The 27,754-nt window shown below is 38.3% G+C and overlaps 2 protein-coding genes across 7 annotated transcripts; one reads left to right on the top strand and one right to left on the bottom strand.

The window, feature by feature from the left end:
• Window positions 1-478: 478 nt before the first annotated feature.
• LOC108117084 (serine/threonine-protein kinase minibrain) lies at window positions 479-27,678 on the top strand. Of its 5 annotated transcripts, none has more exons than XM_017229272.2 (9): window positions 479-1,298; window positions 9,783-10,918; window positions 14,853-15,004; window positions 15,657-15,791; window positions 19,850-20,021; window positions 20,088-20,255; window positions 20,319-20,605; window positions 20,674-21,514; window positions 25,693-27,678. In XM_017229272.2, exons 2-9 carry the CDS (start codon window positions 10,861-10,863, stop codon window positions 26,592-26,594), a joined length of 2,715 nt encoding a protein of 904 aa, XP_017084761.1. In that variant the 5' UTR covers window positions 479-1,298; window positions 9,783-10,860; the 3' UTR covers window positions 26,595-27,678. The 5 variants fall into 5 exon arrangements, with proteins under 5 accessions (XP_017084761.1, XP_017084772.1, XP_017084749.1 ...); XM_017229283.2 differs by having other exon boundaries at window positions 479-1,302; XM_017229260.2 differs by lacking the exons at window positions 479-1,298; window positions 9,783-10,918 and adding an exon at window positions 10,937-13,894.
• LOC108117106 lies at window positions 1,313-4,917 on the bottom strand. 2 transcript variants are annotated; one of them, XM_017229327.1, is made up of 2 exons: window positions 3,552-4,917; window positions 1,313-3,442 (listed from the first exon to the last, which is right to left on the bottom strand). In XM_017229327.1, the coding sequence occupies exons 1-2, from the start codon at window positions 4,163-4,165 to the stop codon at window positions 2,992-2,994; spliced, it is 1,065 nt and encodes a 354-aa protein (XP_017084816.1). In that variant the 5' UTR covers window positions 4,166-4,917; the 3' UTR covers window positions 1,313-2,991. The 2 variants fall into 2 exon arrangements, with proteins under 2 accessions (XP_017084816.1, XP_017084825.1); XM_017229336.1 differs by having other exon boundaries at window positions 3,375-3,497.
• Window positions 27,679-27,754: the final 76 nt, after the last annotated feature.

Here is a 27,754-nt window from a genome sequence, read left to right as displayed (position 1 = left end):
CTGAGTTAATTTTAAACTGAGAACCAAGAGGGAAAACACAAAACATTTAATGGCCCATAAATAAATTGAAACGATAATTTAACGATCCTTTGCATTTAACATCTTACAGATCAAGTTTAAATAATCGGGTCACAATTTTACAACTTTCTTGCTTTTTAAAATAACTGGAATTTTATGTTCTAAGTTGAACCGGTTGTTACCCTCAACTCCACTGAACATCATTTTAATGAAAACATATATTCTTACATATATATTTTTAACGTATTATAAATAATATGTATGTCATTGTAAAAAATTCTAATATTCAAACATATTAACGGAAAAATATAGATTAGAAGTGTGGCGTGGTGCTTGCACTGGCTAGAGGGATGCACTGCCGTGTATAAGTAAGGGGTGGATAATGTCAACATTAGGTGAATGTACCGGCTAAAACGATAATTATCGTTCTATCGGACAGTCAGTTGTTACCCAGCCCTGGCTGTACTTGCAGTACTAAAGAGCGAGCGGCCGATGATTGGCTTGTTTCAACGAACGGAAGGGAAGCAAGACCTAAAACTAGCAACAAAATGCGCAGCGCGGAAACACAAGCGGCGTGTTAAATAAAAATTTTAAATCGGTGAAGTGAGCTAAATAAAAGCGGCTGGAAAAACGATGAAAAGTGAAAATTTAACGCGTTAATTTAGCATTTTCCCTCGATTCGGTCGTGTCTGTGTATGCGTGTGGTGCTGCGTGCGCGAGTGTGTGTGTGTTTTTTTTTTCCTCATTTGGTGTGTGCCTTTTTTTTTGTACACTGCGGAGGCGCGCTCTTTTTTGTGGCAGACGGGCGGAAAAGCGTAAAACCCGAAGAGAGAGCTGCACAAAAATGAAAAGAAAATGTTAAAAGTTTGTTAATTTATTAAAGTACAAAATGGAAACATAGAAAAAGAAGCAGCGGCTGCAGCAACAACAACGAATAACGAAAAACGGCAATATCTTTTTTGTTTGCCTCTCGCTCTCTCTCTTTTGCTGCGGGTGTGTGTGTGTGTGTGCGCGTCACATATCGACGTCCCTCTCTTGCCACCAACAACAACAACAGAAAAGAAGGAAAGAAAGAAAAAAGGGAATAAAGTGAAACATGTTTTTCTGTGGCAGCAGCAGCACCAACAAAAACAACAACAACGGCGGCAGCTGCAATCATCATCAACAACAACAACTACCAACATGTGTGGAATAAATGCAGCGAAAATAACAAAGCCAAAAGTCTGGAAATAAAACAACCAAAAATACAACAGAGGGAAAAACAACGGCGAAAATCAAATGTAAGTAAGTCTTTTTTATGCTTCTGTTTTTCTGTTTGGTTAGGTTGAAAAAAGAGAATAGTTAGAGAGAGAGCCGAAACTCAAGCGTCCAACATAATACAGCGTGCTGTTAACTGTTAACAGTGTTGCTGTTAAGCGCCCAAAAGGCAAGCCAATTGGACTTGCCGGCATTTTAAGTTCCATAAAGTTCCACTTATTACTTTATTAAAATCAAACTTTATATCACTTATTGAAAACTATATTCTTGAATAGCATAGCTAAAACACAATTAGACTTTTGAACCAATTTAATTGCGGCTTATATTTTACCAAATGTTTTATTTATTTAAAAAAATGCTAAGGTCAGCATGAAATAATGTACAAGCCAGAGGTTCGAAGCTGCTGTTTAGGTTTAACTTTTTACTTTTAACACCGTAAATATCTATATGTTTTATTCAAAAAAGCAATTAAAATGTCTAGTTGATTTAAGAAAAAGTTAGAAACATTAGTCTAAGTTGATGATTTGCTTGATATTTGCTATTTAATTTAAATTCAAAATAATCAAAAAGGCCTGAAAGAATCGATTTACATAGAGCCAGCCAACAATAAAAACCGAACATCGTTTACTACTTTAAAGGAAAATTTCACACTTTTTACCATGACTTTCACGTTTTTGTAATTACTTAATTAAATATACTTCAAGTGTTAATTGACGATTTTAAAATTATAATTTAATTTATTCTTATTCGATGGATTTTGTTCTCTTCTTTGCTTTCCTTTCTCTTTCTGTCGCCCGCTGCGAAATGCGCGCGCCCTATCTCTCTTTCGCTTTTGCTCTCCTTCTCTCTTCCGTTTCGAGTTTCAAGAAGCGACGCCAAAATAGCAATAAAAACAACAACGGCGCAACAGCGCCGCAAAAGGTGGCAACCCTGCTGCCGTTGCACATTTAACACCCAACCGCCCACCGTTTTCACCAAAATGTATAAAATTCAAAAGAAAAGAAAAAGAAGGAAAAACCCAAACAGCTGGACGCATTGCATAGGCAGCTGTGTTTCTTTTTTCGATCTTTGACTGGAAAAAGATGGCTTTTCCACGCTCTATCTCCTTCTTCTCTTTGCGACCGTGTTTCGCTGATTTTTTGGCCTTGCACCCGTTTTCCTTTGCCTATTCCATTCGCCCAACAACATGGCTGCAATGTTATTGTTTATTTCGCAAGAATTACGGCACTGCAAAGCGAATTTGTTGGTAAACAATTGCATATTCAGACAGCTACAGTGTTCATTCATAAAGAAGATCCTCGACTTAAATTAAATGATCAATGCATATTCGTTTTAATATTGATTTTTCAATAAAATCATAGACTGCAATTGAGATCAGTCCTTGAATGTTATCTGCAACTATTTCAAAAATAGATTGTGCAATCTATAGTATTTGCTAAATTAGAAATGTAATCTGCAGTCATTATAAAAATAGAACGTACACTTTGGAACCTCTATCAAAAAATAGAATGCACTTGAATTAAAGGGGAAATGAATCACTCTGATCCTTTAAAGAATGAAGCGATTGCCAGACAAGATTCGTTTTTGGGAAAGAATACAACTTGTAAATATATCTGTATATTACTCTGTGTATTTCTCTTCATTACAATACGAAATGAACAGTGTAATTAAATTATTAAAAATAATAACAATAATAATAGAAGCAACCTGTATGCCCTATCGGTATATAGAGCGCATCCTATCGTAGAAGTGATCTTCCCTGTACTGCCCTTGTTCATGATCTGCCCGATCCTTAAGCTTTTCTCGCCTCTGTCGTTGTTGTTGCCGGCGCCGCTGCCTGTAGAGTTCCAAAAGGGCGTTGCATTCTTTACTGTCACTGGCAGAGCCACATCCTCCAGTTCTTGGCGGAGGAGCCGGTGAAGGCCCACAAACATCATCTGAGGAACCTGCTTTCTGTTTGGCCTCCACGGCGGCGCAGGCTGCTCGGCAGGCCGCCTCTTTCACCTGTCCATATTCCGACCTCGCCACCGCCACCTGGCGGGTCAAGTAATCACCACGCGCCATCGCTTCCTTCAACATTTGGGTGTTATCCTGAAGATCTGCATTATTGTTCTCTATTAGGTCATCGATATCAGATAAAATAGCGCGTGTCTGCTCCACCTGGGCCCTGGGAAAAAGGGTTGTCTAGGAATATTGATTCCGAATGCATATAAAAGAATGACCTATATGTCATTTGATGTATGTATATATCGTATTACTGTTTTCAATAAGTATACCTGAATGAGTTGGTTTCATTTTCTGCCGTTTTGGCCGCTGAACAGGCGGCCTCCGCGTTTTCTTCGCTACGCTCCAGGGAAATGCTCACCTGATCCACAACGGATTCGGCTTCTCCGATCTCCCTTGCATAGTTATCCACTACGATTTTTTTGCCTGCCAGAACAGCATTGGCGGCACGAGCAGCACAGATGGCCTTATCGGCCAATTGCATTTTAACCCGACGCGAGGCATCTTCGGCTGCCGCCGCCTGAGCTTCATTGGCGGCCTTGGCCACCTGGGCGGCATTTTGGGCAATATAAGTGGCCTTTTTCCTGGTATTGTTACTATCACAACAGTCATTTTCATCCCGACCACAATCTGCATTTTCATAAGATGGATTACTCTTGTATGGTGATGTAGTCGAGTATAATAGTAAAGGCTGTGGCTCTATAGTAACTTGTTCATTGGCATTCTGATTGCGCTGCCCATCTTCAGATATTTCATCGTTAGTGTTGTCCAAATAGGTGTCCATATAGGAGTCATAACCATAGAAGGGCAGGTCAAAGCTCATCGAACGGGCACTCCTTATCAGGAGAATCATCAGTAGTACGAAATATAGAAGAAATATATTCATTTTGGATTCAGAATTTGATTTTTGGATTCAGAATTTGACTCAGGCTACTGGGACTAACTAACTTTATAGATAGGTTATGGTCCAAATCGATTGCAAATGATACAAAAATCAAAGATTTCATCACAAATAACCTTTTACTATTTCGGTTAATAGAATTTTCGTTTCAAATTGCTGAATTTGCCTGTAAGAAAATCCTCTCAATCATGCACCGTTAAGCGTTTGGCTTCCTTTTAACGATTTTTTAATTGAGTGGAAAGTCAAGAAGAGGTTGCTCATATTTTTCCCCCACTTTCTATTTTCACCCGCAGGATTAATGGCTGCCATAGCGATGGGTAATTAACACCTTTGCTCTCCTTCGGTTTCTGTGGGTTAAATGCGTATCAAGAATATTTCATTAGTCCCCAATTGCGGCGCAATTACGTCGCTGTAGCTGACGCAGCAAACTAGCTAACTAAGTAACTGACTAACTAAATGAGTAACTTACTAACGCTACAGCACGTGTGGCGAACAGAGAAAGGCGTGAAAGTGGGTGGAACAACTGTCACTTAATCACAACAAACCAGATGCCGAACACGTGCTGCCATTTGTTTTGATTATTATTATTATTATTATTTTAGTCTCTAATCAGTGCAGCATTTGGTGCAGTCAACCAGAGGGTGGGGAAAACCAGGCAGTGAAAATAAAATCAACTCATCTGCAGTGTAGATACAGTAAATATTGGTTAATAGCGTTGTAATAGGCTAGATGCTTGCCCAAGGCAAGTTTATTGGAGGATTTAAATCAAATATTTTATTTGGGAAATAATTTATTTCCTTTTCTCTATCCTGCTGCGAAAGCATTTAAAATAAAATATTTCATTCTGCAGAGATTTAGGTGACACAAAAACCACTGAAATATATTTATTTCTCAAAAGAATTTCCATTTTATGTTCTCTAGAAATATGATTTTACCTTTCAGATGACAATTCCAAGAAAAAACTTGAAGATTTTTATATTGTTTTTCGGAAATGAATATATATTATTCTTCAAATGAGAAAAGTTCGAAATTTTACTCTGATATATATTTTAAATAATTTGATATTCTGTCATTTCGTTTCCTTTGTTATTAAGTATAGTATATGTAAAGCCTTCTTGTTCTTGATCTTCCTGTATTTCTTATTGTTATTGTTGTTGTTGCTTGCAGTCTGTTTGTGAAATTGAAATTTTCAATGCCACTGTCAGGCTGCGACGTCATCCGTCATCAATGAATGCGCAGTTTTGAATTACCATACAAAACACCCAGCTACACTTAGGGAAATAAAGTTCTAAAGATAATAAAATGTAATAGATTTGTTTGATTTTTTTTAATATTCTCAAATATTTACAAATATTCACTGAATTATCAGAAACTTGTATAATGATTTATATATTTAAATAAATAATAGTATCCATCTACCTTATAGACCATCTACCATCTGTCTTTATGTCAAATATTTCAATCTTAAAAGGAAAAACAAGAGATCTTAATATTTGCAAACTATTCAATGTAAATTTTTCAATGATGATCATATCATTTTCAACACCAAATAAAACTGATTAAAACTACTAAATGAAATTATCTAGTAATTACTAAATTATATGCAGTGACTAAAGATAACTTCAATTTGGAAACATGAAAGGTTATTCCCTAATTGCCGCTCATTCTTTTGTATTTTCGCTTGCCACTTGTTAGTGTTTATATTTTTTATTTGCACATTTTTGCGCTATTGCGTATTGAGCAAAAATCAACTTTATTAACTGACCTTGTGTGTGGCCATGTGCCTCGGTGTGTGCGTGTGTGTGTGTGGTGTGTATGTTTGTATGAGGGAGATGGCAATAAAACTCTGCGACTGCGCCGCTTACTTAAGTTCACTTCATTATTTTATTTCAGTTCATTTCGCCTCAGTTTCGGCAAAGGCAAAATCGGTCATTGAACTTTGAACCAAGTCAAGTTAAAAAGAAAAAAAAAGAAAAGTAAATAAAAAAAGACAATAAAAAAAAAAGCGGCAGCAGCAGCCGCAACAACAACGGCAGAAATAAATATAATAAACTTAGCCAGCCAGCGGCATTTACATTCTTCGCTCTTCTTCGCTGCTCCCGCTTCTCTTCTCCGCTTTCGATTCTTCTCTATCGTTCTTCCGTCTCTTTCTCTACTACGCACTTAGCCAAGGGGTGCGAACGGGACGGGGGATAGGGCCAGGGGGAGCGCAGAGAAAGAAAGCATAAATTCTTCGCCTTTCTTTGCACAATCTTCCATTGAAAAAGTGCTTTCAAAAGCGAAAAACCGTTTTCGGTTGTCGTTTTTTGTTTGTTTTTTGTTATCACAGTCGTACTTCCTTAACTGATTCCACAAGAATGGGTTTTTAAAAGTATGTATGTTTAAGATTCAGAACCATCCGAATCTTCTATCTTAAAATCTTCATAATGAAATTAAGAACTTTGTAAGGGATTACTTGGTGTTAACATGCTTGAATTAATTTACATTTTAATAATATCATTACAAATTTTATAAAGTTTGGAAGTGATGGATATAAAGATAAATAATATTTATGTAAAGACTTTTGCCTAAACTAATTGGCCTTTTATTTCATTAAGTTAAAGAACGTAGTTAAGTTGAGTTCAAGTTATAGAAGTTGCGCCGTATTAATTGCTTGGCTCTTCAGTGGCCAAGTTAAGTTCCTTCAGTTCTTTTTTTGGGCTAATCAGCGATACTAATGAATACAGAAAGAAGCGGAAAACGCCTACAAGGTATTTTTAGTAGACACCTAGAAAATCTGGAGCACGCACATAGCCAAATATATATATATATATACATTTGGGTAAAATAGTGTGAGTACGCAATATTAATAACAAAATGTTTTGCCTTTTTTCGGGCGTCGCCACATGTTGCGCAAAAAAGAAAAAGAAACAAAAGGCAGGCAAAGGAAGAAGCTGTTGCACAAATATGATTTATTTAACTTATTAGTTTAGTAACAGCATTTAATGTGCACGCAAATTGAATTAAACAAAACGAGCGCAAATGGAAAAAGTCACACGAACGATTTGGGTCACCACATGACGTGCTCGGTGCTCTGTGCTCCTACGTAGTCTTCTTCTTTTTCCATTTCTGCGGTGGGTGGATGTAGTTCGGTGGGTGGATAGGTGGCTAGGTTAGCTTAGCGGAGAAAGGAGAAAGAAAGAAAGAAGAAAGAGAGCGCGAGCAGCAAAAGGCAGGCAACCATATACATATATTCAGTATACGTATAAAGGCACAATCTGACAGACAGACAAACCGATTCTGACGTCAAACGCCGGCCGCTGATCATAAAGTTTTATTTTTTATGCCCGCCGATACAGTGACTATTCGTTAAAGTGGCCTGGGAATCAGTTAGTGATAAATGGAGACCGATTGCCGGAATTCCCCACTTGAAACTTAGAATGCCAGATATCGATCATGATTTTCTTAGCTTCATTTTTGTAATCAAAACACAGTGGTCACTCATAGAGCTCTTCTTTAGGGGTTATATATTTATAAAAGATTTTTTTAAATACATTTTCAGATAGTAATTAACTGTTATCTAAACACTCTTAAGCCCAAACCTTAGATGCCTTTGCGAATGATTACTGTATTCATAGGAATCTTTATGTGGAATTTTTAGTATTTTTCCTAGAAGTTGGGGGAGTAGGGTGAGATCCGATCTAGGAGAGATTTGCAGACCACCCACCCGCAGCCTAGGGTTGCCAGCTGTTCTGAAAAATAGAAAACAATTATCTAGTGTTTCAGTGCGCTTTACTTGGCTTTTTGCTGCTATTGTTATTTTGTGTGTGTGTGGGAGTGCGTGGGTATGTGTCGTTTATTGCAGCTTTTTGTTGTTTTTCAGTGCCAATTTCGTGTTGGCCCAAAAATAAATGATGAAGCATGCAAAAAACTTTGGCTGCTGCCTGTGCTAAAAATAAATGCAAAAAAAAAAGTAGCAACAAATAAATAAATAACTCTCCCCGGACATTGCGGAAAAGTGTGAAAAGTCAAATGAACTGTTATTGATAAGCGGTCGGTGGTCGGCGGTCGATCAGTTGACAACAACGGGTTAACACTCGTTAGCCGCATGATCTGCCAAGATCCGCGCACTGGGAATTACTTATGTATTTATGTATGTATTTATTTATTAGTCACAAACTGCAGAGAGGAGTGACGCATTTGTTTCTTTTTTATACATTTCTGATTCACAAGCTGCAGTTTTCTTTTTCTCATTCGTTGTTTTTGTTGTTGATTTAGGAACTGGTTTCCTCCTTCTGTTTGCCGGTAAAATGTGTGAATTATTTTCTGCAGAAATTCAATAAAAACCCAACATTCAGATGTTTTGTGGCTGTTGAAAAATCTTATTTAAGCATTTACCAGATTTTTTAAGATCCTAAGTTGTTAAGTTTTAACATTTAGTCAAGTTGTTAGTTTGGAAACATTAGCAGTGTGATTTTGCATGAAAAAAAAAAACATTTAACTAAAGCTTAAACATATTACAAGGAGAAATCGACCTTAACTGTTGTAGACATACTATTTCCACTGCTTGCCAAAGTTTTAAATAGTTCCAAAGCCAGGTGTCTTTCCTTTCTATTACTTGTTAATGAGTTAGTAACATTTTAAGTAAATTTATGTGGTATCAATGTTGCTGTAGTGGTTTAGTTGCCACTCTAATTGTGACCGCAGCTGTCTGTGGAAATGTGCATTGGTAATTATTTTTTATTATCCCTTTTTCCATTGCCGAGAGGCAGAGCCAAAAATCGAAAGAGGGGTGGCAACCCTGGCCGTCTGCTGGTCAATTCCATTTGCTTGGCAACAAAATCGCGAAGTGCCGACATGTGCCGCAGAAAAGCAGCAACAACAGCAGCAACAGCAACAACGACAACAAAAAACAAAAAGAAAAAGCAAGCAGCGCACCTCTAAACGCTAATAAACGCCACTTTCACCGCAACAACAACACCAACAATGTGCTGGTGCTTTGTTTAGCTAATTAAAATATTTGCTCACGTATATTGTGCGTTGTTGTTTTGTGTGTTGTGTGTTGTGTGGGGTTAATCAACATTTGTAATTAAAATGCACACCAAAATTTTCGCCTTGACAACAGAGTCGAAAAAGAGTAATCGAAATCGAAATCGAACTTGAAACAGCTGTCACTCGTTTTGCGTGTGTATGGGTGTGTGCCTGTATGTGTGTGTGTGAGTGCAATGTCAGAGGTGGGCGTGTGTGTGTATGTATTAGAGGCGGCGCCCCGGCAGGAAAAAAAAAACATCGAAAAAAAAGCCAAGCCACACGTTGAACTTGCGCGCTCTCTCACTCGCACACAGACGCATGCTTTTTGCGTCGCGTGTCGTTCGTTCACCTGCCAAAGAGAGAAAGACCGTCCAAGCGAGCGGCAAAAGAGAGAGCTGCCATTAACAGTGAGTTAACAGCGGCAGAGAGCTATAGATTGTTATTATTTATTATTTTTATTTGCGCCGTACGCTTCAAATCTTTTCCGGCTCTCCAATATACATTTGTATATATGTACATCCATATAGATTTATCCATATATAATTATAATTCAATTAGTTAATTAAACAAACGTTTTCCCCTTTCATTCCAGCAAGCAACAACCACAGAAGCAGCATCAGCAGTACAGTTTTGTAAACAAAGCGTGGCGACAATTATTTACCATTATCAAATGTAAATATAAAACATAACAAAAAAAAAAGAGAATCGTTTAAAGTGCTGAGTAAAGATGTTTAAACAAAATGTTGAAAATAGCGGTAGCCAAAAATTACCATAAAACCAAAACTATATTAACTTGAGGAAATCGATAATAAATAGCAAAAAAAAATCGATAACAAAGCAAAAAAAAAAAATTACCAAAAAACGCAAAAACGAGAAGAAAGCAAGATCGCAAACTTTTTTTTTTATGGCTTTCTTCTCAGATTTCCCTCGTGCGTCTGTGTGCGTTAGCGTTCGCGCGCGTATGTGTGTGTGTGTGTTTTGTTTTCATTAGAGCACACACACACGCTCCCGTTGTGTGGGAGTGTGTGTAATTGCAATGCTAAACGGTAAATAAACGGAAAGAGCAATAATAACAACAACAGCAACAACAACAACGGAAAGAGCAGAGGAAGAGAAACGTGTTTTTGTTTTGTTTGTTTCATAAATGTTTGACAATTGTATTGCAAAAATATAATATATACAAAATACAATAACAAAAGACTTGAAACTTGTGTTCATAATTTTAAACAAAACAAAACAAAACAAAACATAAAACAAACAACAAAAAAGTATTCGACCCATAAAAATATATACGAAAATATATATACTAACCAATACCACATACATAAATCTATATTAACTGGAACACACGAAAAAAACGCAAGTAAATTAAAATTAAATGCAACAACAACGACACAAATGATAACGAAAAAAATACACAAAAAATCTATTTAATTTATTGAAAACAACTAAATCACAAACAACCAAAATCCGACATAAAAGAAACATAAAAATACAATTTCAAACTATCCAAATCGTATGAACAAATAACGCAATATATAATATATATATATATATATATATATGAACGCGAGTATATATATGTCAAGTACATATAGAGTAACATATAGGAATAAACAAACCCAAATAACGATTCATTAATCAGCGCAAAACCAACAAACATCAGCCCCATGTATAGATTAGAGGATACGAATAGCGGCGGCGTTATGGATAAGAACAAACAGAAACGTAAGTATCCACATCCCTTTTTTAATATTTTAGATTTGGTAAGAAAAAATCATGATCATATTGCTCGGAACCCTCCAAAATCTGACAATCATCACAAGTCCTAAAATCCGATCATTGCAATTATTTGTACGTAGGCAGACAGAAGTTCGGCAGGCAGAAGTTTAACTTGCATTCCAAATAGCTTTCAAAGGAGATTTTATCTTACCGCCCCAGTTAAGGTGACAGCATTAGAGGAATTTTTACCAGGTGCCTTAAATCAAATTAACTGCCGTGTAAATGGGCTTGACTTCCCACGAAAAAGAGGGTGTTAATAGCACAGTTTTTACAACGACCACGATAGTGCATTATTTGCTTTTCTAATAACTAAGTCAACTACTATTACTGATTGCAATTGCAGTGGTTAGGGGGGTTATACATGACCGATTAGCCAATAAATTTTAGGAGTATTTTAGCAGCTAATTTTGGAATGTCGTCCTGGCATTCTCCAGCTTTTACTACCCATGAGCACATGCAACAATGTCACTTCATTCATCCAGCAAATGTTGTGTCAACTGTTTGCTTATCACTCAACCGTCTCCGTCTGTATTTGCCACAATCCATCCGTAGTATTTCGAAAACCCGTGACTCGTAAGGTGGGACTTCCCCATTATTTGTCAAATATGGTATGTGGGGTTACTTACACGGTAACAGGGGGTAACTTTAGTATATCTGATTAGCCTGGCGCCGTACATCTGTTCATAAACTTGTCAAGTGGAGTGCCCGCCAGTAACTGTGCAATTCATGATATTACCTTTTCAACGAGTCACGAGTGACTCACCTGCTCCGGATGCAATTGCAATCGTCATCGTCATCGCTATAGACCTCCCCCGTTCCCTCCCAAAATGTAATTATCGGATGGAGGTTGTTTATAATGGCCCGATCTCATTCCTGGGCCAAAATGCAAGTGGTTAGCACTAGTGGTAGTGGGCAAAATGAAGGCGAGGAACGAAAGCAAAATGTCGTCAACTATTTTTATTTTCGGTCGAGACGCGACAGACAAGCCGAAGATCAGAACGAGGGGAAATCCTACATTGAAGACGGAGGATCGGATCCCTATAAATAGAGGGGCTGGGGCACTGTGTTCACTCTCCTCCAAATTTTTGCTAAAGGGGGCCCCAAACTCATTTATCATTCAACTCTTCCATCGATTGGCAAGCGTTCAATTTATTTATATAAAAGCAAATATCATTTATAATTGGCTTGGAATAATGGTCCAAATGAAAATTCAAGATGACGCGTTTAAAGTTTACATAACTTTCATATCATTTGCAATATTTAAAAAATACTTTGTGATGGTAATTTCCTATTTTTAAGTCTCATTCTTTAAGAGACAGCTCAACCAGTTATACAATTTTGTAACGCACTGCATTATGCACACACTTTTTGCCTGGGGTTAATTACATTTTATTTTAATTTCACATTTCGTTTGCTTTGTTTTGATTTCCTTGACTTGACTTGACTTGACGACGACTACGACGACGACGACGACGCAAAAGCTGAAACAAAGAAATGAAAATATATCTGTATCTCTGGGCGCACGAGACAAGTGCGAACACTTTCCCACCCACAACCCAACCGCCCGCCGCATTTTCCGCCACTCAGCTCCACTTCACTTCGCTACATGTCATTATTGAAATTCCATTATCTACGAGAAGCGGAACTTCCCTTTTTTTTACTCAAAAAAAAAAATAAATAAAAAAACAGCTGCAATAAAAAACAAAAAGCCAGGCATAAAAGTGTTTCTGACCAAGAATGATATAGAAAGAACAGCAGACACATCTGTTTTTGTTTAGCGTTATATTAATTTGACCATTAATGGTGACTAGTTCACCATTAAATGTAGTCTTGCAACATTGAAGAAGTATTCAAGTATTCACAGGAATAAACTTAAGGTTTTCATTAAGAAAAGTTAGTCATTTTCTTAAGATAGTAAAAAAATTGATCAATTCTTAACTGAAACAACATTTTGGAATACTAAGAAAGAGTAGAAATCCCATTGCCAGATCGCCGGGCATCCCCTACATATCTTCATTATCATATTATCATTATCACGACGAGATCGTGATGGCCGTTGCAACCGCTATCGCTCGTTCGTTCGTGCGATTCGCAAAAATGCAGCAGCCACAAAAAAAGAAAGAAAAATAAATAAAACAGTGCAAAATCACAAAAAAAAAAAGAAAAAAAAATAATGAAAGAACAGGCAGAAAACACGGTTCCGTATAAATAAAACAGACGACAAAAACGACGAGTGGCAACTTTGGGGACAGGGAAAAAACTGCGCCAGTTTGCGCTGAATTTTCACGCGACGCAGATCGCGTTTCCAAAAGCCAGTCCCATGGATCTTTACTTAAATTAAACAAAATTAAATAAAAATAATATATATATAAATAAATATATAAGTAAAGAGGAAACGGGAAGTGCAAGTGACGGAAAAAAAAGGAGATATGTCGACGGCTCTGGTTTATTGGCAGTCAACAAGCGGCGGCGATGCAGTTGACAAGGCCGCCACGGATTGGGCGGCATTTGTCGTTGGTCCAGCACCTGGTGGCAGTTTCAATAGCACCAGCAGCTTGAGCCACCATCACTACAACAGCAGCAGTAGCAGCAGCAGCAACAATAACAACAACAGCCATCACAATCACCATCATCCGCCTCATTACATCAATTATTTGGCGCAAATTGGCTGCCAGCATCGTGTCAGAAATTGGCCAACAAATGGCAATCAGGAGGCGGATGGCGATTGCGATGACGATGGTGATGGCGATGGCTATGCTGATGGTTATGGCCATCAAATCATCTCAAAATTCCAGCCCAAAAGTGCTTGGAACACAGTGGATGCAGAACGAAAACGATCTCGAGATCAAGTCGATGGCAATCTGTTGGTGACTCAGGGATCATCATTGAGGAATAGAACAGAGGAACCAATATATTATACTAGTAAGCTTACAGGGGAAATTAATAGGTGTTTTAGGTGTAGACCTTCTTTTTATGTTACCTTGATAATGTAATCTTTCTTTGAGAAATCCATTCCTTAGTCGTATATCTATCATCACCTGTTTTAGGTGGATTGTTTAGGTAATAGAATATCACTTAGCTTGGTTTTTAACATTCAAACTCAGCTGCTGCCTCTTGCAGGTTTTCCCCATTTATAAACCCTCCTCAACCGTCTTCTCACTAGTTTACTTTTATTTTATTTCGGTGTCTTGTTTATATCGTGGGGCTATTTTCGTTGCACAAGCCACCAAGCCAAAAGCAAAACAAAAAGCAAGTGAGCAAGTGAAATGGTCATAGAGACTTGGGAAATAGAATCAAGAAACGCCAGAATTATGTATCTGCGCCTTGCATATTGTGTAATAATTTCAGTTCCGTCTGGTTCTAAAATTAAGGCAGAGCTTCTTTTCCCCTTTTTCTAAATTCTAAATTGCTTCTGCACAGAGGGAAAAGGGTTTGTTCTTTGAGAAAACAAATGTTAAACTAATATTTAATTTGATCCTTGAACAGATTTAAGATCTATTTACGATCTTGAAGTTGTAATTGAATATTCTTCAAATACACCTAAATGATTTCACTAATTTAAAGATTGAAAGATATATCTGATAGATATCAAGTAAATTGCATTTGGCATCCTCTTTTCCCTCCGTGTATCGTTTTCCTCTCTACCCTTTGCGTTTTTATCATCGTTTTGGCAACTCTCGCCGCTGACGTCGTCAGGTGTGCGAGAAAACAGGTGCATATTGCAGAAGAGCGGTGTCCGAGCGATCCGGTCAATGAACCAGCACAAAAAGCACAATACCATCGAAAACAAATACAGAAAGAAACCAAATATATATATATATATGTATATTAATTGCCGCCGATATCTGATAATATCTCTGTTCTCTCTTTCCCTCTATAGTATCCGCTTATGGGTCCAGCGGAGGCAGCGTCGCCGTCGACGCAGCTCAGATCAGCGGGAGCGGGGGCGGAAGACAACGCCACGCCCCCCTCTACGGACGCTTCGTCGGCGAAGAGGAACTGCCTGCCACGCATCGGGATGTCATGCATCATGTGAGTACTATATCATAAACCCTAACTGTCCTATCTCCCGAAAACAGTCTGATCTCAAAGAATATAGGAAATATCAAAAAGTAAATGTGATTCCTTGTCTATAATCTTATTTTTTTCATGAGTAAGCCTAAAATAAAAGTAAGCAACCTCGAAAAGGCTAAGATCATTTCAGAGAACGTTTTCCCATGCTCCAGTTAAATTATAAGTTGCAATTAGAAAGGTTAATAGCCACGTTTAAGTTAGCCCAGCCTTCGAAATACAAAAGAAAGGTTTCTTAACAACTGGTTTTGGCTTAACCAAGTAAGGCAATTAATGAGGTTTAACAACAATATTTAAGTAGTGGATCCAAAAAAGATTGTCTTTTGATTAATAAATGAAAATTAAACTAGAATGGCAGTTACCTTGACATTGTAGCCTGAATCTAATATAAAGTTTGTTAAGCAGCCAAAAGTATACTTCAAGTTGTAAAATAGATTTGATATTTTATAGTTTTTATAGAAACTACAAGTTGAGAGGAGTCATCAGTGCTGGCATATCCAATCTAGATTTGAATTTAGATCTCATTTCGTTTAAATTAGCCAGCGATCACTGTACACCTGTAACCCCCTTTATTTTACAACTCAATTAATAAGTTTTCCATTCGTTTCCACAGCACTCTAGTCCCTCGTCTTCGTCGGAGGTGCGCGCCATGCAGGCCCGTATACCCTCCCACTTTCGGGACCCCGCCTCGGGACCTTTGCGCAAGCTGAGTGTCGATCTGATAAAGACCTACAAGCACATCAATGAGGTGAGTATTAGCCTTAAAAAAAGAATTCTACAAACTGCCCAACCCACGCCAGAAAAATACCAACAAATTTAGTCATTATTTCTTTTTTTATTGTATCGAAATGGGTTACTTTCTAAGGGCATATCAATAAGATATATTATTGATCTTTTAGCGATTCTTAGTTTGTTAATCAATAACTAATAACAGTTAGGGGGCTATGGTTATTAGATATTCTATTCTATGTAAATGGTAAAAAAAATGTAAAATAAGAACAAAATTAGTTTGGTACTAATAGCAATATCAGAAAATAACCAAGAACCTTGGCATCCATCCCGTTTTCTTTTTTCACGCTCTTATGACGATCGGAATTCTGTCAGGGGTTTTTCTTGTCTTGTGGTTTATCTTCTTTTTTTTTTGGGTTGTGTGACTATCTGCTGACAGCGGATATTTGTGGCGTTGAGCTGAGCTAAAGATACGTTTGTCCTTGACCCGCTTGGTGGGTCAATTTCCACACCACCCTCGCCCATTCGCAGTTGACTTCGATTGACGTCGTCTGCCGCCTCAGTTGACAACAGCAAAAAAAAAAAAAAAAAAAATATATATATAAAGAGGATAAATAAGTAAGAAAAGTCAGCCACACGCAACTGTCTCGGTTTTCCTGCCAAGTTTCCCAATTTCCTAAACAAAACGTCCCCTCAAAATAACTAATACTTTTGGCTTTTATGTCAAATGACGTTATGACGAAATGCCGCCGACCTAAATCGGTGATTATACGCCTTGAGTGGGCGGGGTTATTGTCCTCTGCCACATTACACCGTTAATGTTTCACGCAGGGAATCGAGGGAATCCGAGTTGCACGCGAGCTGGGACCCCGTGAAAACTCCCTAAAAAAATAGAAAGGATTTATCTTGACTACTTATAACTTTTTCTTTGAATCGATTCGATTTTGATGTACCTAATTCATGAATATTTAATTTTAATTAAAAGTTAGTTTTAGATTCGAAGACAAGTTGGGAAGCAGCTATAGCGTTGAGGCGGCGAAAATGTCGATTTTTTTCTCGGAATAGGATAGAACTGATAGAAAATTGGTATATTTTTTTTGATGTTTTTTATTTATAACTTTGTGAAAACAAGACAAGTAACAAATTTAAATTTTAATGCAGATTGTGAGGAAATTAAATTACGAGCTCAACGAGGTATTACATTCCATATTTGGACCACTATTAGCTTAGTTATGGACAAAGTACCACCAGTTTTGGGGATAAATCGCATTTCGGATTTTCGTTAAGGCGTAACATCATCTTTTTTTTGCGAAAAATGACAAAAAAAAAGTGTACATATTCAACTTTGACTGATATACAAATCAGAAAACAACCTTAACGAGATATACTATTCCATATTTTGATCATTATTGGCTTAGTTATGGGCAGAAAACTGACTTCTTGAGGCCGAAAATCGGGATTTATGAAATTGTCCTTTTTTTAAAAGAGGTAATATTATCTATTTTTGCAAAAAATGGCAAAATATTGGACTGTTCAGGTTTGAATCTTAAGAATTCTTAACCATAAAAAGGATAAGTTATATATTTCTAACAAATTTTAGTCGATATAAAGCTCCTTGTGAAGAAAGGCAGCTTATTTTTCAGGATTATGATAGACCAAAACAGGCATTTTACATTGCCCAAATTTTTAACAATTTTTAGCAACGGAAAATCCGAGAATTAACAGAAATTTTTAAATTTAAACAGCTACATATCTGCCAGTTAAGTTTCGTATGTTAATGACCAGTTAAAGTCTATATTGGTTAAATCAAAGTTTTGTGCACCCCGCGGCTCTTGTAATTCCCAACTGGTTCTAGCACATATATTGTGACTAGGGCGCTGTTGGCCGGTGAAAAATCAGTCAAGTCACTTTTGTGTGTGTGTGTTTGTGTTAGTTCAGTGCTTTCAAGTGCCTCCAAGTGGTCCAGTGGTACTCACCATTACATTGGTGGTACATGGACATGGCCTCCATGGAGGATGCAGTGCATCATGGATTTTATTTTTTAAATCCATGTGTTGGACTTCTGATGACGTGTGATGCTGGCTCACCATCATATTGGTGGTACATGGACATGGCATCCATGGAGGATGCAGTGCATCATGGATTTTTTTTTAAATCCATGTGTTGGACTTCTGAGGACGTGTGATGCTGGCTCACCATCACATTGGTGGTACATGGACATGGCCTCCATCGAGGATGCAGTGCATCATGGATTTTTTTTTTTAATCCATCTGTTGGACTTCTGATGACGTGTGATGCTGGCTCACCATCACATTGGTGGTACCTGGACATGGCCTCCATGGAGGATGCAGTGCATCATGGATTTTTTTTTGGAAATCCATGTGTTGGACTTCTGATGACGTGTGATGCTGGCTCTCCATCACATTGGTGGGACATGGCCTCCATGGAGGATGCAGTGCATCATGAATTTTTTTGATGTATATGACGATTCCTTCTATATCATCGATAAACTTCGGGAAGCCGGAAATCCAGGTAAGTTTTTTATTTTTACTGCATAAGCCGAGGGGCCCAAAATTTTTAAGTTGTGCAAACGGATTGCATGCCGCCCATGGAATGTGGATCATTCAAGGATAAATTAAGTTAAGCGTGCCTGGCTGGGGTCACTGCCAGTTCTAGTCCATCGACCGCAGAGATCCGGTACTCCTTTGGTTTTGGTTATCTCTGTTTTGGACTACAGCCACCGGAGATATATGGACTGGCCACTCGGAGATAAGAATGAGATTATAAGACATAAGTTAAGTTAAGTCATAAGCTAAGTTTGCATTTTCTGTAACATCATCAAAATTTGCAAAAAGTGACATAAATTCCACATTTATAATTTTCAATGTAGATTTTATGTAAATTTAATAACGATTACAACGATGTAAAACAATCCTTATTCGCCATTATTAGCTTAGTTATAAACAAAATCTTGTCATTTTAGGAGAAAAATAGGGAGAACTCTAAATTAGCATTTTCAAAGTCTGCAAAAAATGACAAGAAATTGTAATTTTAAACCTTGAATAATGCATAAATCTTAGGAATAAGAAAAGAAGATGAGCAAGGTATTACAAATGCAAAAGCAGTCCTAGACTGTTAAAATTAGCAGTATTACACTCTTATTTGTGATTAAAAGTTAAACATATTGATGTTGGCAAATATGAGTCCTGCAGTTAAACGATTTGACAGATGGCGATGCGGATGCGGTTGGCTGGTTGCAGGTATTTGAATTTGACAGGTGCTCTCGAGCAGTTGGAGTGTTTTTGACAGACGTTACAGTTACATTTGCAGTTGGCATTTTGTGCCGTTTAGAGATGCCGTAATATTGCAAATGCCTTTTCGCTGCCGTTTTGTATGCTACAGTTTTCGTTTTTGAGAGAGAAAGAGAGTGGGGCTCTCTCCTTCTCTCGCAATGTGGCGCTATCTCGTTCGCTCCACCGCTAACTTGCCGCGTTAGCAACAACTTTTTTCGCCAAGCTGCAACCTTTTTTCCCCCCATCCTTTCAATATGAAAAGGGAGCGTGTGAGAGAGAATGGTAGATAGAAAGAGAGTGCGAGGAAAAAAGAGCGGAAAAAAGGAGAGACAAATTTCTCTTCTTTTTTCGGCTTGGCGTCGCCCTCTTTCGGCATTTTTTTATTTGCCGGTCTTGTCCTCTCATTTTCGCTATTTTCTCATTTTCCCATTTTGTGTTTACATTTGTCGTTGATGAAGTGGAAGTAACGGGATAACTTTCAGCTGGCCAATAAAATCCAATTAAATTTATCACCTGTAATTTGGGAGATTTTATTTTGGATTCATATTGTTTTTTTTTTAAAGGGTTAAAAACATTTCATATATGCAGTGTCGAAAACTATCGATTGATATCGATCGATTTATTTCACTGTAGTTACATTTATAACCAGTAAGTCATGCTACTTGCCGGTAGATGGCGATCCTTTATAACTATCCTTACAAAATCAAATATTGCTATCCCAACTTCCAACTTTCCTCCATATCTAATCGTTCTTAACTAATCTCTGTACTGGATATAATTCCAGGTTTACTATGCGAAAAAGAAACGCCGTGCCCAGCAGACGCAAGGAGACGACGACTCGTCCAATAAAAAGGAGCGAAAGCTGTATAACGATGGCTATGACGACGATAATCACGACTATATAATCAAGAATGGCGAAAAGTTTTTGGATCGCTACGAGATTGACTCGCTGATCGGTGAGTGGAAAGAAAATATCTTATAATAAATCATTTACCTAACGAAATTTTGCTTAAACCCCACAGGCAAAGGCAGTTTTGGCCAGGTGGTAAAGGCTTACGACCATGAAGAGCAGTGCCACGTGGCGATCAAGATAATTAAGAATAAGAAACCGTTCCTAAACCAGGCACAGATCGAGGTCAAGCTGCTCGAGATGATGAACCGGGCGGATGCCGAAAACAAATACTACATCGGTACGTAAATGTTAACAAATTTCATTTTCAATTAAATATTTAATCCATCCTTTTGATCCACAGTTAAGCTCAAGCGGCACTTCATGTGGCGCAACCACCTGTGCCTGGTGTTCGAGCTGCTCTCATACAACCTGTACGACCTGCTGCGGAACACCAACTTCCGGGGCGTTTCGCTGAACCTCACGCGCAAGTTCGCCCAGCAGCTGTGCACCGCACTGCTCTTCCTCAGCACCCCCGAACTGAACATAATTCACTGTGATTTGAAGCCCGAGAACATCCTGCTGTGCAATCCAAAGCGCTCGGCGATTAAGATCGTCGACTTTGGTAGCTCCTGCCAGCTGGGACAGCGGGTAAGTACTTGAATATAGTCCTCCAAAGTCAACAAGGAACTTCAAATTCTATTGTTTTCTTCTTACAGATCTACCACTACATCCAATCGCGGTTTTACCGCTCGCCGGAGGTACTGCTGGGCATCCAGTACGACCTGGCCATCGATATGTGGTCGCTGGGCTGCATTCTGGTCGAGATGCACACTGGTGAGCCGCTCTTCTCTGGCTGCAACGAGGTGGACCAGATGAACAAGATCGTCGAGGTGCTGGGCATGCCGCCCAAGTATCTACTCGACCAGGCGCACAAGACCCGCAAATTCTTCGATAAGATCGTGGCCGATGGCTCCTATGTGCTGAAGAAGAATCAGAATGGGAGAAAATACAAGCCGCCAGGATCACGTAAACTACACGATATCCTTGGAGTGGAAACAGGCGGTCCAGGTGGCCGGCGTCTAGATGAGCCTGGTCACTCCGTTTCCGATTATCTCAAGTTCAAGGATCTGATCCTGCGCATGCTCGACTTTGACCCCAAGACCCGGGTAACGCCCTACTATGCCCTGCAGCACAACTTCTTCAAGCGCACGGCAGACGAGGCGACCAATACGAGCGGCGCAGGCGCCACAGCGAATGCCGGAGCCGGTGGCTCTGGATCAAGCGGAGCAGGAGGATCTGGTGGAGGAAGTGGTGGCGGTGGCCTTGGAACGAGCAGCAGCAGTAGCGGTGCGGTCTCCTCATCAAGTGCAGCAGCTCCAACGGCGGCGACAGCAGCGGCCACGGCCACAGGATCATCTGGTTCGGGTTCAAGCGTCGGCGGAGGATCCTCTGCAGCGCAGCAACAGCAGGCGATGCCGCTACCCTTGCCCCTGCCGCTGCCACTGCCGTTGCCACCACTTGCGGGTCCTGGCGGTGTGTCGGATGCCCAGTGTCATGGTGAGTAGTAGTCGAATCCTCCTAGTAATATACTCCCTAAAGATTGGTTGATGGCATTAGAAATGAGAGATCTTTGGCCTTAAAAATCGATACCATTAACCAATCTGAAGTTGTAGCTGCTGTCCCATAGAATTTTTATGTTTTTTGATTATGATTATGATTTTTTTTGTGAGCTGATTTGATGCAGAAGCTCCAAATTATATGTTGTAGCTCGCAGCGGGTGTTGACTGTGTTCGCAGTCTTCATTTGCTCGATTTCTTGTGTGTGTTTTGTGTGTGTGCAATCGAAAAGCATTTATAATTTAGTTATTAGCTGTGGACAAATTTGTACTTGAATATATATTGAATATCGTTTGTATTAGGCATTTATTGTTTTTATTCGATAATTGATAATTGCCATTTAGTTGCATTAGTCACCCCCTTAAGTGTAAGAAGTGTTTCGTTTTATCTTTAGTTCGGCGCTTAGTGCTAATTTAATTAGTTTGTACGAAAAGTTAGAAGTTTGTCAATTTGTAGCAATCAAGAATGTACACGAAATGCTTGTGGCCCCAAACTATAAAGATAAATTCCTTTCTTTTTCTATTCGAACACATCGATCTCGGTCTTGAACTCGAACTCGAACTCAAATATATATCAAATAAATCGAATGCAAATTCAAAATGATGGCAGCAGATGATCGCCGATGACCGGCAACTACAACTGCAGCAGCAACGTCCGCGGCAGCAACATCAACTGCGACGGCGGCGGCGGCGGCCGGAACTTCAAGGATGCCACAGCAGCAGCAGTAACCAGCAGCATGCCATGTGCAACATTAAGAGCAGCTGCAATAACATTAGTGTAGCGCCCGGTGATCCTCGCTGGTCATGTTATCCATATTATCTAACAGATCCGGCGTTTTGTAAATATTCATGTCTCTTTTTCACACACACACACACACACACACACAGACACTCACTAACTCAAACACTATCTATCTCTTTCCACGCCTCTGTCTCTGTCTATCTCTCTCAAACGCCACCCAAAAACAAGAAAAATATATTTGTTTTTTTTTCCTATACAAAAAATAATGGCGCCTTCACTGATTTCCATAAACCAAGAATTTTTTTTTTAGAATTTAATATGTAATTTGTATTATGCTCATGCATTTTAAGCGCTCGGATGGATATACAATCGTGTGTTAAGTGTTTAACGTTTTTTTGTCAACTTAAATAACGCAAAGAAATGTCTAAGAATTAATTACTTAAGTGTAAGCATTTAGTGTCATAGAACTGTACGAAGAGTTTGCGAATACATAAGAATAATAATAAGAGGAATCCTTAACGACTTTCTTAATGACTGCCATACATATATACATACATCTTAATATACATACATACATATATGCATAAGTACAGGTTACAACATACAAGTTAAACAACACTGAGACAAAAAACAGCAGGGATTCTCGTTGGAATACGAATGTATAAATTATTCCACGACTGCCACTGGCGAAATCTTTAACACCTTTTACCATTGACTTCGGCATTTAAACAAATCTCTTCTAGTTCACTTTTAAAGATTTAGCTCTGTAATAGAAATGATCAAGCAAGGGTTTCACGAAGTTTGTTAGTGATACGAATTCGCCTCTTACGGCGCTTAAAAGTAGGCAATAGCAATTACTTTTCTCAGAATATCTTTCTCATTGGGCAACTGAAGTCATTACACATTTTCCTGATTTTTAAATAACAGTAGTAAGAATGCAAAATTTCCTTTCAAACAAATTTCAAGCCGAAAAAAACGACCCTGCTGTTTGAAATTCGAAAAGAAAAGAGTGCGAAAAACGAAATTTGATAATTTGAAAAGCGATAATGGATCTCAGTGAAATATGCGAAATACGAAACACAAATCATAGTTTGTAAAAAGTATAAAACCAAAACGAAAAAATCGTAGACATGTAAAAAACGAAACAAAATTCAAAAGAGGAAAGGAGAAAGAAAAGCCGTTTAGTAAACCAGAGTACATAAAAAATTGTCAAGTAATGAAAAGTGAACTTAACCCAGTTTGTAATATAGACATACATCCATTTCTTTTTGTTGGTCCCTTAATTTGGAACCTTTTATTGCCTTCGTATAGAGAGTGGTAAAAGCAAATACTAATAGTTGTATTAAATTTATTTCGATTTACGTTTATAACTATAACTTTGATCCTTACAAAAAGAAATCAATGGCGATGGCCATTAAGTCCTTTTTTCGAAATTTCAAACTATTACCAAATCTTGGCAGTAAGAATTCAATTTGTTAATACCTCTATACATAGTATTTAATCCCGATTATTAAGGCTTTATGTTTGCTTTTACGACCCCTTTTGTGGTAAAAATACTTCATGGGCATTAAAGGGTTAACTTAACAGTAGCTTTCTCGCTCTCTTTCTCAATCTATTGGCAATTTACAGGGATTTCGTGTAACGTAACCCCAGAGAAGAAGGAGAGCGAGCAGGCAAGCGAATAGCCGCTTTCTTTTGTGATAAAAAAAAAAACCGCAAGAAATATTTAACCCTCGAAAACATTGCCGCTATCTTTGAAAAGTTCGGCCATTGTTACAAATGAAAAATAAAAACCGGCAAAAATGTTAAATAACAAAGCAAATAGAAACACAGAGAGTCTCAGAAATGAAGCAGCGGTAAATCTATAAATATATACATAACAGTTTTAATTGGAACGATTGATAAGCGATAACCAATAAAGAAAAGGCGATAAGTATCGATAGAGCGGCATATATATGCGAAATACGAGTTAAAAACCAAACACAAATCATAGTTTGTAAAAAGTATAAAGTCGTAGGCATGTAAAAATAGCAGAACAAACAAAAGAGAAAATGAAACAAAAAAGAATTGGTAAAGAAATTAATGCGTTTAGTAAACCACAAAAAAGTAAATAAGAAAAAATAATGAAAATCGTATAGCAAGCATAACAAATGAAATCAGTACGTACTAAAGAGAAGAACTTTAGCATTTAATAAATTAACATACATACATCTATATATAACACTTACAAGTAATTATGCGGAAAACTCAATTAATTTTATTAGACACGAAAACAAAACAAAACAAAACAAAGAACGCAGGCAGACAAAACGGATACGAAATACATATAAAAGTAAATACTTATTAATATTAGAGGTTAGCCCCGAAAGAAAATGATAAATGATCCATGATCCATGATCTATGATCTATGAATTTAACAGCAACCGGAGAGACACTTAACGAAACTTGTGTAAAATACTAAAACCCGAAAAGCGAGTGTTATAGGTCGAATAAGTTTAAAAATCACCATTCATACATACACACAAACACAAACACACATACATACACCCGCAAGCAAACACAGAAGACGGCAAAAAGAAAAACATACGCAATAATAACGATAACGATAACCAATTGTTATTTAAGCAGAGTTGCATTTTCGAAAGGAAGCAAAAACGGAAACGGAAACGGAAACGAAAGCAAAAAGAAAGTGCAATAGAAGAAATGAGAAGAGGAGATCCAGGGGAGACCATAATGCATTTTTTTTTACGAAACAGTATTGCAAAAATATATTAAAAAAAAAAACATAAATTCAAATTCAAACCAAATTTAAAGTACACAAAAAGCACTCACACATACACACAAACCGACAGACCGACACACATATGGACATGCAACATATGTGGCATTTATATAATATAAACATACAACAGCTGATGGTTTAAGTTGAATAAGTACGAGATAATTTATTAACGATTAATGAAACCGAAATGGAAACTTTACCAAAACCAAACCAGAAAAAGGAATTCATAAAAAACAAAAACTAAAGCAAACCAAAGCAAAAGATAAAAATTACAAAAAAAAGTGAAAAAAAATCTTCAATAAAAACTTATGATATAATCAACAAAAAAAATAAGCAAGGATTTAGATACCTTTATTGTTTTTAGGGGCGGAATTGTTCGTCATAACTGAAATGCCATGGAAAATTCTAAGTGCCTTTGATCGTAAAATCTATGCTAAAACATCAAGATCGGTAACTTATTTTATAAAAAGATTTCTAGACAAATAAGCTTAGTTTTTTCCAAGGATTGGCTAAGTAAACTACTAGGGGGTTTTCTTAAAAAGAAAATTTAAGAATATAAATTATATTAATATCTTCATATTTGTTTGGTTTTGCAGGCCTGCTAATGCATTCGGCGGCGGCCAACGCGATGAACAACTTCTCCGCTCTGAGCCTACAGCCCACCGCCCATCCGCCTCCATCGCTGACCAATAGCCATCACAGCAGCAACAGCCTCGGCAGCCTGAATCACATCAGTCCCGGCAGCAGCAACAGCAACAACAACGCACGGCACAATCGTCTTTATGGTGGCAACATGGTGGGTCACCACAACAACAGCAGCAACAACAACAACAACAACAGCAGCAACCACAACAGCATCAGCTATCCGCACGCCATGGAATGTGATCCGCCGCAAATGCCGCCACCGCCGCCGAATGGTCATGGCAGGATGCGTGTACCGACGATCTTGCAACTGCAACCGAATAACTATGCACCCAATTCGGTGCTCTATTATGGCAACATGTCCTCGGCAGCAGCAGCTGCGGCAGCGGCCTCCCATCTAATGATGACCGATTCGAGTGTGATCAGTGCCTCGGCGGCAGGTGGTGGCCAAGGCGGTGGCAATCCTGGACCGAATCCAGTGCCGCCCTTGGCTGCTGCCTTTCTCTTTCCATCACAGCCCGCCGGAACGCTCTATGGAACGGCGCCCGCCTCGCTGAGCGAGCTACCGCTGCCGCCACTGCCGCTGCCACTGCCACTGCCCATGCCCATGTCCATGCCCCTGCAACTGCCGCCCTCATCGTCGTCATCCTCCTCCACGGCATCGGGAGGTACATCTGGTGGAGTGGGTGTTGTTGGCCAAAGGCGGCATATCAGCGGACCCGGATCGCAGGTAGATATCTCTCAAAATGCTGGCGGTGGCAGCAATTCAGCCACTGGAGCCAGCAGCAGCGATGCCTCCTCGTCGTCGCCCATGGTGGGCGTTTGTGTTCAACAGAATCCTGTAGTTATACATTAGCATAAACTGGATAAAAGCTAAAAACTTTAGATGCCCGCTTAATATACTATTTTTTTTTCACACCCTTTGCCGCTCTCTGCTGCTATTTATTGCAACGCCACCCACCACCACCGCCCAGCCAAGGAACCACCTAATCACCAACGCAGCAGTACTCAAGGTGGTCCAAAATCGGGAGCCTTATATCACGGCTAACGCCAGGACAAGGCTGAGTTATCTTTACCCAAAATTGATTAGTTATGACCCGATTTCATTTTATGGCATTCTCAATTCTTTGAAATGTCTCAAAGATTTTTATGCTAGGTTTTTCTTTAAATGTATTTTTCAAGTTTTTGAGTTTTGTAAGATTTGTTCGAAATCTTAAAAAAATTCCTTCGTTTTCTTATGATAGTTTTAATAATATTAGAGTTTATTGTGACGAATATTTACAAATATGCTTTAAATATTTATTTTTATTTATCAATATTTGTAAAGCAAATATGCTTTTATGAATAGCACTAACTTGACATCGATAAACTCGTTTGAAAATTTACTTCAAAATGTTTAACCATCATTAAAAACTTTTTGAGCCAAGGATAGGTTAAATTCAAAACGGAAGTCTATATAACCATTAAGTTTCGCAAAGGTTTATGAAAGTTCTTTTTTAGAGCAGATTTAAGCTGCGGAATTTAATTTTGAAATTTTTCAGTTAAGAAAACCCTTTCAGTTCTTCGTTAACTGGGACATAAGGCAACCGATTTCAACCACTACACCACAGACACATCCAAACTATAAATACATTAACATTAACTAGCTGAAATTGACCCTCATTATTTACCCACGAAAAACACATACAAAAACTCACTCACCTGCGGTTTTTACTAATTAGTCACTTCGCGCTCTCACCGCCGCGTCCACATCACTGACCACGCCCCCATTCCTTCTGAATTGAGGCGTGGATCGTGAGTGGGCCAGTTAAAGGATTCGGCAGAGTTTATTTTTTTTACATGCTAGAAACTATTTTTTTTTTGGTCTAATTATAATGTTTAATTTTATGCTGTATCCGTAACGACATAACTTTACTTTAAATAAACGAATCAAAATTAAACTTTATTTAATTGTTAATTTAAATTATGTAATTTTATTTGACGAGAAATCGCTAGTAATTATACAAGTAGAAAGCA

Source organism: Drosophila eugracilis, unplaced genomic scaffold (genome assembly GCF_018153835.1).
Source record: "Drosophila eugracilis isolate 14026-0451.02 unplaced genomic scaffold, ASM1815383v1 contig_498, whole genome shotgun sequence".
Taxonomy (NCBI): domain Eukaryota; kingdom Metazoa; phylum Arthropoda; class Insecta; order Diptera; family Drosophilidae; genus Drosophila; species Drosophila eugracilis.
The sequence above is the reverse complement of the archived record's forward strand: the minus strand, read 5'-3'. Positions and strand labels throughout refer to the sequence as shown.

What these genes read in the sequence shown, in the direction of transcription:
- LOC108117084 (XM_017229260.2), top strand. Translation starts at nt 13,402, where the DNA reads ATGTCGACGGCTCTGGTTTATTGGCAGTCAACAAGCGGCGGCGATGCA. An exon ending in GGAACCAATATATTATACTA is followed by an intron (nt 13,895 to 14,852) that starts GTAAGCTTACAG and finishes TTCCCTCTATAG; the next exon opens with TATCCGCTTATGGGTCCAGC. An exon ending in CCTACAAGCACATCAATGAG is followed by an intron (nt 15,792 to 19,849) that starts GTGAGTATTAGC and finishes ATATAATTCCAG; the next exon opens with GTTTACTATGCGAAAAAGAA.
- LOC108117106 (XM_017229327.1), bottom strand. Translation starts at nt 4,165, where the DNA reads ATGAATATATTTCTTCTATATTTCGTACTACTGATGATTCTCCTGATA. An exon ending in AATGAAACCAACTCATTCAG is followed by an intron (nt 3,443 to 3,551) that starts GTATACTTATTG and finishes CCTTTTTCCCAG; the next exon opens with GGCCCAGGTGGAGCAGACAC.